Below are 12,759 nucleotides of genomic sequence, written 5' to 3'. Positions count from 1 at the left end.
TAATCATACTGGGGTTCTGCTCCAAATCAAGCAAAGTGACTACCCACACCAAGGGAAACCAAGAACCTTGAAATATTGAAGTATTTACTTAACAGTTAATTCTCTGGGCCCTCTGAAGTAAATTTCTTCAGAATCATTACAATAATCTTTAAGCTGATTCTTTAATACAAAGGAGGGGGAGAAAGTATTCTCTGGATAATTCTTTGTGCAAATGTCAAAGTTTGTTTGAGGTGGGGGATAGTGGGGACAAAAGTTCATGATTTTTAAATGTATTGTATAAGTACATTATTTATTTTTTTTATTGGATGAATGCAGCAGCCTAAAAGGTATCCTGGGAGAGAAAAAGAGAGAGGGATAGACTAGAGCAGAAATACAGTGGACTTAAAAGAAAAGTGGCTGGCATTAGCCTGATCCTCGCTTTAAACTAAAATTAAAACAATAGGCAGGCATGTACAGTAATCTCTCTTTTAACGGTAGAATGGCATGCCTCGGCAGCAGTGTCAAGTGGAACAACTTGGTCCTGTACCAAGTTATGCAGCTGTTCCACAGGAAAATGGCAAAAAGGCTTCAATCCAAAGCAGCCAAATAAGGCATGATTGTTCATAAACAGTCACTAGGGTCCTCACATTCAAAACAAGCAAAACAACATTAGCATCTAGGAGGGCAGGTTAGAAACAGGAGTCTCAATAGTAGCTCATCTAAACACATCACTGTGTAATTTATTTCAAAGCTATCAGCATGACTATTCCATCTAAAATCAGGGTGGGGACAAAATCCGATTTGGGCCTTTTGTAGTTAAGAAGACATTTTTTCAGATTACAGCTGGGGCTACAGTCGGCTACAAGGTAAAAATAAATGGCCATCTTTGTTCCATACCTGAACACTAGAAATGGATCAGAATAAAGCAGGGGAAAGGAGAATAAAGGGGGCCGGGAAACAGATCCTTAGAAATGGAGCCACATTGTGCTGCCTCAGCTTGTTCCCCTAAGTGCCAAAATCAAGAAAAGAGCGAGCAGGCCCAAGTGCAGAAGCAGCAAACCTGGGGTATCTGCCTAGGATAATTTTTGCCTTATTTGAAAAGGTTATTTCTATTCAGTCTGTTGGACATTCTTTCTGTCTATATCTTTCAGATTCTTTTTTTGTAGAAATGGGGCTAGGGATTCAGAGGGTGGGTATGTGTGTGATTAGGAAACCTTTGATTAATGGATTTCTTCTCTTACTTTTTCTAATTTCCTCCCTAAATCGGACCAGGGGGAGGGGGAGAGAGGGAGAGATGGAACCCACTCATCAGGGCTCTTTTGATCAACTTCCCCTTTTATAACCAAGCTTCATTCTCAAATCCCAATGGCCTGGGCTACTGAACCTAAATTCAAAGGGCTCCTCTGGACCTGTGATTTTACTTCCTAGACTATGTCCTTGCTGGGTGTGTTGTTCTCTAACGGACAAGTAACTCCATGAAAAATTTCATGGCCAGCAGGGTGGGGAGTGGTAATGGGAGGGAAGAAAAATCCAAATCTCCTCCTCTCCAACAGGCAAGGAGTAAGTCCTTTATAAGAGATGGGTTCTTCTTCCACAGCTAAGCCTCATTTCCATTGCCAGAGTTTATACTTCTCAGAGGCTGGAGCAGAAGTCACATATTCTCACCCCTAGATCACTATTCTTTCTCTTATATCACATAATCAATTAGAAAGAATCTACTGAGTACATGAATTTTTCAAATTATAATATGGGAATTATATGGTTATAAAAGAAACAGAAGATATAGTTGTTGCCCTTAAAGATACTGCATTCTCTTTGGAAGAAAAATCTGTTTTGGTGACTTTTCACTTTGAAGAGTAGTTAACATCAAAATGGATATATGGTCAATTTTTTTTAACTTCCCAGAGGGAATAAGGAGAAGGAAGGAAAATAATGAAGAGAAAACCCTTGAGAGGTGGGTAAACAGGATAGAACTGGCAATTCAATAATAATTCAACAAACATTAAGTGTGTACTCTGTGCAAGGACAGAGGCAGTACTGTGCAGTAGTGTGAGGGCCAGACTTGGGGATAAAATGAACTTAGTTTCAAGTTCTGTCTTTGAAATATTTCATATTTTCTACACCAGTAATTCCCTATACAAATAAATTACAGGTCTAGAAGTTATAGAGGTGTATACACACACACACACACATACTCACTCACTCTTCCAACTGGTCCCCAAATTGCAAGTAAAGGTAGTAGACACTGGAGCAATATGTGTGTGTATATACATAGATAGACATAATTAAAAACAACACAATTCCTTCTCGTAAAGATCTTACCACCCAATAGAGAAATGGTAAATATAAACAGTATATTCCAGGCATAGAAGTATTGTGTAAGAGATATCAGAATAAAGTGAATACTACTGGTCCAGTTTGTTAGAAATGCATGTGCCGGGGAAGCTACATGGCTCAGTAGATAGAGAGCTAGCCCTGGATTCAGGAGGACCTGAGTTCAAATCCGACCTCAGACACTTAACACTTACTAGCTGTGTGACCCTGGGCAAGTCACTTAACCCCAATTGCCTCACCAAAAAAAAAAAAAAAAAAGAAAGAAAAGAAAGAAATGCATGTGCCTAATAACAATAGTACAAAGGTTGAAAAGAAATGTTGGAACCAGATTGGGAAGGCCTTAAATGCCAGGTTTAGGAATTTATATTTTATCCAATAGGAAAGAAGCAACTACTGAAGATTTTTGAGCAAAGGAACCTTTTGAACAAAGGATTTTTGATCAAACTTGTACATTAGGAAGAATAATATTAGCAGCTATATAAAGGATGTACTTGAGAAAGGAATACTGGAATCAGAAGACTATCATGATAGTTGAGGCAACAGGAACACCCCCCCCAAAAAAAAATGTAATAGGAATGGCAAAGAAGAAATGGATGGAAGAGTTACTATAGCTAGAGAACTGACAGAAACTGGCAACTAATTAGATGGAGGGAAGCAAGGGAGAGGAAGTAATTGAAGGTGACACAAGTTTTTGAGCTTGAGTGACTGAAAAGAGGAAGGTGCTATCAACATGTAAGAGTCGGGGAAGGACATTTAAGTCTCTTGCCAGTACACTGACATTTTGACACTGCTTCATTTATCCTTTTAGTCTCACAAATCGAAACAGAAATTCCGATTGCCATTTTGTCTATCTCCATTTTCACCTTTTTCATGTTAAAAGACTTGGAGTACTTGTAATTGTCAAGTGTCTGAGGCCGGATTTGAACTCAGGTACTCCTGAATCCAGGGCCGGTGCTTATCCACTGCGCCACCTAGCCGCCCACAATTACTAGCTGTGTGACCCTGGGCAAGTCACTTAACCCCCATTGCCCTGACAAAAAAAAACAAAAAAAACAAAACAAAACAAAACAAAAAGACTTGGAGTACTAAGGATTTACTCACAATTGGGCAAGTATAATTAAAGATGCTGATTGAAGAGCTGCGATGCCATTATCTTTCTTTCCCTTTCTTCTCAAGTATTATACAAAGGGCCAAAGAAAAATGGGATTGAAGACATAATGATTAAATATATTTATTTTATGTAAACATTGTGTTTGTAGTTGAGAAATGTTTCTAAAATTTTTCAAGGGGCAGGAAACACTCAGTTTTCCTACAGGATGTGTGCTAAGACAAGAGACAACAATGGCCCATATTCAAAGTATAAGAAGAACTACTTTGTTCTAATAACAGGTTTAATGGATATTTTTAAGAACTATCAATATTAACTATTAACGTTTACATCTATAACAAATAATGGCTGGCAAAGAGTACAGATTTAATTTTATGGAGATGTGATAGAGTTGTTGAATAATATAATAGAACTGAGGAACATAAAATCAAGTCAACAACCTGAAAAATTTCATGAGGCAAAATTCATCTTTTGAAAAACCTACATTGCATTAGAAGCAAATGTATAGTATAAAAAGATAATGGTTTAATCTTAATATTGTAGAAGCTAGAGCATAAAGAGATATATTCAGAAGGCAATTCAATTCTACTAAAATCTAAATTAAAATACGAATCAATTGTAAATTTATTTTTCTAACAGCTTCATAAATGACAGCTAGATCTTAAAGATTACCATCCATTTCTTGTCCATTATTAGTCAGACTCCTCAATATTTGAAAATTTACATGGAAAATAAGCATTATCAGGGAATAAGTATAAGATAGATGTTCAGAGACACTTAGACCATAGAAATAAGAATTTTTGAGCTGGAATGGATTCAAAAGATGATTTAGCCTCAGCATTTCATTTTACATATGAAGAGATTGTAGGTAAGTGACAGTGTTTTTAAGTTCACTGTCTTGCTGCAAGTCATTAGAATAGATGCCTGGTTACAATCGTTTCTGGTTGCTTTGTTTTTGTTTCAGTAAGAAAAAAGAAACATTTTAAGGTAAGTTATTTTAGAAATTATAGTTATTTATTGCTAGGTATGCCAAATTTCACTACCTATGTTTTGGGTCTAATTGTTTTGCTATTACAATCAGGCCTCCCTTGAGATCCAGGACTTGAAAGTAAGTATACTTGTGATTTCTACTATGTCTGGCCATGAGTAGGAGGTGGAGTAGATAAGAATAGGGGGAAAAAACAGCTGAAACTCTCTGGGTCTTTACTAAATCACTTGATTCCTTGTTCAATTGATGCCTCCCAGTTCTTCATTCAGGCCCTGGTGGTTAAAGATCACTTGTCTCACAATCACCACATTGCTAATGTTTCCCTTGTAATGAAAAGAAATTCAGAAAGGACCTTAAAAATTGGCACCTGCCTGGACTGCTTTGCAATTTGAAAAGTTTCAGTGAGAGGATCACCTTCTATTATCAAATTCATGATGCAAGCAGTGACCAATTAAGTCCAAGGTCCTTTCAGAGTAAAATATCTTACCGAATGGAAAAAAAAATAATAATAAAAAACAACCTTTCATCATTCTTGGAATTCTTCCCAGAAACTTCACTAGACAATATATAACCAATATATATATAACCAATATATCACAGCTAGATGTCTAATATGGACACAATTCAAAAGGTGATCACTTTTTACCCTATGAAAATATGTTTTAAAAAAAAATAATAGCTTTCCACAGTCAAATGCTTTCATAAAAACAGTTTATCTAATTAATTATTCATTAAGTCACTTACAAGGGTTTTCCTTTGGATTCACAAGTCAAAACTAATGGCTGTCCTTCTTGTGGAAATGGAGTAGAAGGTATAATCTTAACTGATGGTGTATCTAGGAAGAAAGAAAAATTTTAAAAGTATTAGCAAAATCAATCTAATGTAAATTATGTATTGTTTAACTGTATATTGTCCCTATTTGCAGAATTTCTCCAAATATAGACTTCAAATTACACACTTTATAAGAAACCCTCCTTTTTTTCTCAGTTGCTAAAATAGTCTCTGCAATTGTAAGAACAAAACTTCCTGTTCATGCAAAGCTAAGAAAAGTACCTGAATAACTTATGAGTTCACTGGTTACATTACTGCTGAATTTCAAAGTGAAATGCCAAAAAGTGTTTAGGATGAATGTCAAGCATTCCATACAATTGTTTCTTCGTCTATTTATAGATGTCTATGAATGCTGTTATTAAGAACTGAATGCATTAATGCACATTTGAATAAGAACACTTTCATTGTTGCAATAATCTGGAACCCATAATGAGCATCCCACAATGGGCTGAGAGTTAAACCACCTTCTTACAAACATTAGGCAGAAATCTTTCTGAAAATGCAATAATACAACATTCAGAATATAGTACTTGTCCTTTAGTAAAGTTAGCAAATCGTTTTAAAATAGCCAATAAAAGTTAGCATCTTGTCATAAACTTTTAAATGCCGTTCTTATACAATTTCAGATATTTCATTTTACATTAAAAACAATTTAACAGAAAAAATCCAAGTGTAGGCTGACAATAATATTTACATATATCATAACATATGTATGCTGCATGATATTCCTGTCAATATAAAAAGTACAAACTTTATAAAATCGTAGGCAATGTAAATAATGTTGTTATTGTAAAAACACAAAGAAAGAACCTTAGTTTCTGCTTGATTAGTAGAATTTTTTTAATTAAAAAAGTATGGTTTTCAAAAAGTTTACTTTGTAATAATAAATGTAGTTTATTTTTGGCAGCAATAAAATTCATGCTTTCTGTCAAGCAGCATCAGCTAGAGATACTAATGCAAGGAAGATAAATTTTGTTATAGGACTTGGTGGGAGAAGACCTCTAAATAGAATATAGTTCTGGATGGTTATGTCCTATTCCAAACAATTAGATGGAGACATATATGAGTTTATGTGTGTGTATGTATAATATAAATCATATTATATATAATATATTCTTCATATATGTAAATTCTCAAATGTATTCCTTATGTAGAGATAATACACAGACATATACATATGTGTGTATATCTATATAGAGAAAGACCTCATATTATTTCTCATGACTTAATACTATGTTGTTGTTATTTTCAGTCATATCTGACTCTGTGACCTAATTTGAGGTTTTCTTGTCAAAAATACTGGAGAGGCTTGCCATTTCTTTCTCTAGTCCATTTTACAGTTGAAGACATAGCTAGTGTTTGAGGCCAGATTTGCACTCAGGAAAATGGGTCTTCCTGACTCCATACCCAACACCCTACCCACCATGCCACCAAGCAGCCCTGCATTTTTAACCATTTTCCTCCTTTGGGGGCAACCATTTTGTTTAAAGTGTCTTTTTGCTACCACATAGAAGACAGAAGGAGGAAACAGATGGAGCATTGGTGATAGAATAGTGGTAAGGAACTTCAGTTGTCCAAACAGCTGCAGGAACTCTTGATTTGCCCTACTGATCATTTCATCCTTCAAAAAGCAGAGGAATCAATGAGGGCACTCTATTCTGGCTCCAAAAAGGGGGAGTAATTGCTTGGAAATGAATGCTGGTGAATCTTGGGGGAAGGGGATATTCTTTTCTGATATTTGAGGTAGAAAAGAGAAAAGCCAGTCATAGTCATATACATATACTAGATTTTGAGAGAGGAAGTTTAAAAGATTTAGAGAATGAATATGTGAGATTCTGTGTACCAAAGCTATTTGGGAGAAGAGGGATGCGGAACACTCAAAAATGAAATTCTGGAGAATAGGAAAAGGGAAAGTTGTCTAAAGGGAGAGTTGTAAACAAGGCAGTCACCTACCAAACTAGATTTTTAAGAATACATGTTATGGGGCAGCTAGATGGCGCAGTGGATAGAGCACCGGCCCTGGAGTCAGGAGTACCTGAGTTCAAATCCGGCCTCAGACACTTAATACTTACTAGCTGTGTGACCCTAGGCAAGTCACTTAACCCCAATTGCCTCACTAAAAAAAAAAAAAACAAACAAACAAACAAACAAGAATACATGTTATGGTGCTACAAGAAATGACAAACAGGATGATCCCCAAAAAACCTGGAAAGACTACTGAACATCGATGTATAGTGAAGTGAGCAGAGCTGGGAGGACATTGTGTGTAGTGACAGCAGTATTGTTCAATGAGCAATTGTGAATGACTTAACTACTCTCAGCAGTGCAATGATCCAAGACAATCCCAAGGAACTAATGAGGAAGCTTACTATGCACCCCTATAGAAAGAACTGATTAAGAGAACACTTGTGGATTGTACATATATAACCTGATTGCAATCTTGTGGAGGGGGGAGGAAAGGGAGGGAGGGAGAAAAATTTGGAACTCTAAATCTTATGAAAATGAATGTTGAAAACTACCCTTACATGTAACTGGAAAATAAAATAAATGTTTTTTGCTAAAAAAAACAAAGAATACATGTTATGGGGCAGCTAGGTGGTGCAGTGGATAGAGCACTGACCCTGGATTCAGGAGGAACTGAGTTCAAATTTGGCCTCAGACACTTAACACTTACTAGCTGTGTGACCCTGGGCAAGTCACTTAACCCCAATTGCCTCACCAAAAAAATAAATAAACCAAACAATACATGTTTAGAAGAAGGAGTAACAGAAAGTGAATACAAAAGCAATGCACAGTTAAGTAAGAATAGTGTTAGGCACTGTAGAACTCAGAATTACCTGAGGCTAGTAAAGAAAACTAGGTGGTGTTTTTGTTTTTGTTTTTATGCTTTATGCAGGAAAAGAAAAGGATCAAAAAAGGGATAAGATCCCTACTTTGGTGTAAATAAGTAATGTCAGAGAAAAAGGCAGAGCTGCTTCATGTTTTTCTTTTTTCTGTAAGGAAAAATTATTTTTTTTCTCTAAAAAAATTACCAAAAAAAAAAAAAAACAAAACCTATGGGACAGTTCATCCTCAATATATACTAACTAGGGGAATAAGAAAACACCTCAGTACCTCTGATGAGTTCCCTGGGTCCAAATGGATTATATCTTTGGGTACCGAAAGAATTGGAAAATGTAATAGAAGAGCTATCATCACTGATATTTGGGATAGTATGGAAAATGGTAGAGATACCATATGAGTGGGCAAGGGCAAACATTGTTTCAGTTTCTAAAAGTGAAAAAGAATAGGTTTTGCAAAGTACAAGTCAATGAGCTTGAGTTACATTCCTTGAAAAACCCTAAAACATTATTAAAGAGATGTTTGGTGAAGACCTATAAAAAAGCAACAGCATAACTTCAGAAAGAACAACAATAACAATTTAATAATTAATAATTTAATAATAATAACTTCAGGACAACCTTATTATTTGTATTTGATGGGGTTACTAGACTGAAAGATCAGGAGAATACTGTAGAAAGAGTTTAGACAGAATTTTAACAGATGTTTTGATGAAATATTATCAGCTGGGAAAGCTAATTAAACCTTGGGCTTTAATTAGACAAATGTCTAGGATTAGGAAGGTTATATATCATCCTCCTGTGCTTCAATTTGGCCAGACCACATCTAAGATGGTATGTTTAATTCTGGGTGTCACATTTTGGAAAGGACACTGATATACTCAAAAGCCTAAGAATATGCCATAGGAATATTGATAGGCGTGAGGACGATCAGCATGGAAAAAAGAAGAAATGTGGGATCATGATAGCTGTCTCCAAGGATCAGAAGAGATATCCCTTTGAAGACAAATCAGATTAGTTCTGCTTGGGCCTAGAATGCAGAAATGGGAGCAGTTGAAGAGGGGTTAAGATTTGTTGCCTGAAAGCAGTACTAGAACAATTAGCAGATTTTGCAGAAGCAAATTTAGAACTAATATAAAGAAATGCTTCCTCATAATTTGAACTATTTAAAGTGGAATGGCCTGCCTCAGCATGTAGCAAATTTTCCCTTGGGTGTAGATCTTCGGGTAAAGGCAGGATGACCAGTTTCTAGGTAAAGGGGATTTTTGTTCAGACATGGGTCTTCCCACTCTGAGATTCTGAGACTGTATAACTCTATGAATAAGTACTGTGCCTTATTCCCAGGCATGGAGAGGTTAAGATCTCTGAGGCAAAAATAGCATCCACATCAAAGATATCATGGAGCTTTTGAAGAATTGAAAGACTAGCAAAAGAAATATTTTGTATTGAGTTGCCATACACTAAAGGGAACCTATGAAATTATTTTTACCATAACTTCATAGGTACTAAGAGCTCAAATATAAAGAACTTTTCAAATAGCTTCCAGAAGATACAATGGAAAGAACTTTTTTGATATGCAATATTACCACTAATTTGGTTCACTAAGCACTAGAATAAAGGGTCAGTTTAGAAATTCAGTAGATGTTTCCCAAAGGCAAACTACAGCTAAATATTCATGTCCTTTTAACCTCGGCTCATATTTCAGTTTAATTGAGTGTCTGGTGCTGTAACTTTTTCTTGAATATGAAACCTCCACTTTTTTTTCCATTGGATAAAAATAGTTTCTCATGATCTATAAAAATGGTAATTTCCTTTGTGTTGCAAGTTTAACATATCTGTAAACTAGCTTTCTCTCATCAATTGACTCTTGCAAGAAGGTCACTAGCTTGTGGGAAAATAGATTTGAAAATTCACCTAAAGCTCTAGTTGATATTTGCATCTAATACCACCAACCACGTCAGAATTATTCTTTTCAAACATATCATTATTTTAAAAAATGCACAGAAAAAAATCTAAACTAACAAACAAACATAAGACTCTCTAAAGAAACTGGAAAAAACTGAAAAGGGCCAGGTTGTGAAGGAATCTAAATGCCAAAAAAAATTAGTTTATATTTTATCCTAGAGGTAATAAGGAGCTTTATAAAGTAGGGAGTGAAATGGTAGCAGCTGCATAGTGGATGGCTTGGAATAGAAAGAGTTTAAAGGGAAAGAGTTCAATATGAAGACCATCACAAAATAGTATACTATCTCCCTAACTATCTAGATCTACCTGTACCCCTCTCTCTCTCTCTCTCTCTCTCTCTCTCTCTCTCTCTCATCTATTTATATCATGCAGGAGACAGAGAGACAGATTTGGACATCATCTACTAAATGAATGAATAAATGAATAAATATCAAATAAATACACAGAGTCCCTAAATTATTGAATCCATTGAAGCCAATGAGATCACCAAAAGAGAATAGAAGGAAAGAGAAGAAAAGTCCTGGTCACAGCCATAATTAGTGAAGGAGATCTACTAAAGGAGACCCAGGAAAGAGGAACACTCAAAAATGTAAGGGTAACTTCTGAGACGACAGTCATGAAAACGCAAAGTAGAGAGAGTATTTAGAAAGAGAAGGTGGTCAATTATATCAAAGGCTAAATAGAAGTTTAGAAAAAAACAAAAATGAGCAATGTTCATTAGAATTGTCAAGTAAAAGATCCTTGGTAATGACAGGGAAAAAAAGTTTTAATTGAATGATTAGGTCAGAAGACATACTGCAGAAAATTTAGAACTGAGAAGAGATGAAATGGAGGTACCTTATATAAATTTAATTTAGAAATGAAGTAATGAAATTATATAGATAATATAAACTGTATCGGATTGCCTGCTATCTGGGGGAGGGGAGGAGGGAGGAGAGTGAGGGAGAAAAATTTGAAATTGGAAATCTTATGTAAGCAAATTCTGAAAGCTATTTTTACATGTAACTGGAAAATAAAATAAAATTTAAAAAAGAAATTAGATAGATGACAATAGCTAGTGAGGTTAGTAGGATCTAGTGAAGATTTTTTGTTTGTTTTTTAAGGATTGGGAAGAAATGGGTATGTTTGTAGTGTAACGATTGGAATGACGCCACCTGCTGGATACTTACTGTAGAAGAGTTCTGCCCATGAAGGGAAGGTCTTTGAGGGCAAGACCAGGAGTCAGGAAGTGACGCGGACTAGTGGGAGGAGGAAGGAAGAGACGGGCGCTCGGTCTCACTCTCTTTCCTCTGGACTCTGGTGGAGAGCGGAGCTAGAAATGTGCTCTCCCTTTAATAGATAGGAATCTAGGCCTTTTTCTCTCACTTTACCAAATTCTTATTCTCCTTAATAAATGCTTAAAAGTCTAACTCTTGCTAAAGTTTATAATTTATTGGCGACCACTCATTAGATATTTTAGACAGTTTAGCTAGAATCCAGTAGGTAGGGAAAGATTGAACATCAGAGGGATGCCAATGGAGGGCAATCTACAAGAGAAGACAAGAGTAGATGGAACATTTGGAGTGATTCGCCTTGTGAGAAGGAGGATAGCTACCTGCTTGTCAGAGACTAGAGTGAAGGAGATAGTGAAGAATAATGGTAAAAATGAGAAGGAGAGAAGAAAGTTCAATTAATGGCCTCAGATTTTTGGCTGAAATATAAGATAAGGTACTCAGCTCCGAAGATTGGAGAAGACAGTGGAGTTCAAGGATTTCTTGCTGCAATGAAGGTCCTTTTGAGATTAGTTTGTAGTGGACCTAGAAAGCATGATTTCATGATTCCCTCAGCAGTACATGTATGATATAGATGTAAAGACATTTAAATGGTAGGAAAGATCCAGAATTAGGGTTGTAATGATTAACATGATTAGCCATAGAAGTGAACAAGGGATTTGAGGATAGATGAGTGGGTCAGGATTGGGAAGAGAGTCTAGTTTATCCAAAGAAGAGGTGATGGCCTTGCAAAGTACTGAGATGGGGAGGATAGGGTTAAGGCATAAGGAGAGATGAAGGGATAAGGCATAAGGAATGACAAAAGATTATACTTAAGGATATTTGGTATTCCTGGACATGAAAGTATAATGTTTATGGGTGATGACAAGGATAAAAGTATAACCATTCCTGGGGTATAGTGGAGGTGTGTTATGAGAATTGAAAAGATTGAGAAACTGAGAAGTTAGGGTATTTGTGAAACTATAATACAGACCTTGCTTTATATGGATTTACATAATACAAATTCAACTTTAAATCCACATTCTAAAAACCCACCTATATTAACTTTACTGTACTGTTCTCTCTCTCTCTCTCTCTCTCTCTCTCTCTCTCTCTCTCTCCTTTCCTTCCTACTCGAACCCTCACCCCCACACAAAAAAAAGAAAAAAAAACCCACCTCCAGTTCGAAGACCAAGAATAGAGGGAGAGACTGTAGCTAGATCAAGGGCTTGCTAAAGACTGACTTGAGACCTCCCATGCTAAAAGAGGAGACCTCTACTCCACTCCACCCACCTGTCCTCTCAGTCCCTGCTTGGTACCTTGTGTCTGTCCCCAGGCTTGGTGTGTGTTCCTCCTCTCCTGTCTGTGCCCAGCTCTGTGTCTCTCCCCAGGCCATTTTTTATCTCTGCTTCTGGTCACTTCCTGGTGTGGCTGGCCCAAGTCTCCTTGTATGCCACCTCCTGC

The 12,759-nt window shown here is 36.3% G+C and overlaps 1 protein-coding gene across 1 annotated transcript in view; it reads right to left on the bottom strand.

The window, feature by feature from the left end:
• CADM2 (cell adhesion molecule 2) overlaps positions 1-12,759 on the bottom strand; it is a 1,340,404-nt gene that overhangs the window by 145,966 nt on the left and 1,181,679 nt on the right. Inside the window, exon 8 of the mRNA XM_043991897.1 lies at positions 5,154-5,244. Within this exon, the coding sequence (XP_043847832.1) occupies positions 5,154-5,244 (91 nt within the window). The remainder of the gene's footprint in view (positions 1-5,153; positions 5,245-12,759) is intronic.

Source organism: Dromiciops gliroides, chromosome 3 (genome assembly GCF_019393635.1).
Source record: "Dromiciops gliroides isolate mDroGli1 chromosome 3, mDroGli1.pri, whole genome shotgun sequence".
Classification (NCBI taxonomy): Eukaryota; Metazoa; Chordata; class Mammalia; order Microbiotheria; family Microbiotheriidae; genus Dromiciops; species Dromiciops gliroides.
The sequence above is the reverse complement of the archived record's forward strand: the minus strand, read 5'-3'. Positions and strand labels throughout refer to the sequence as shown.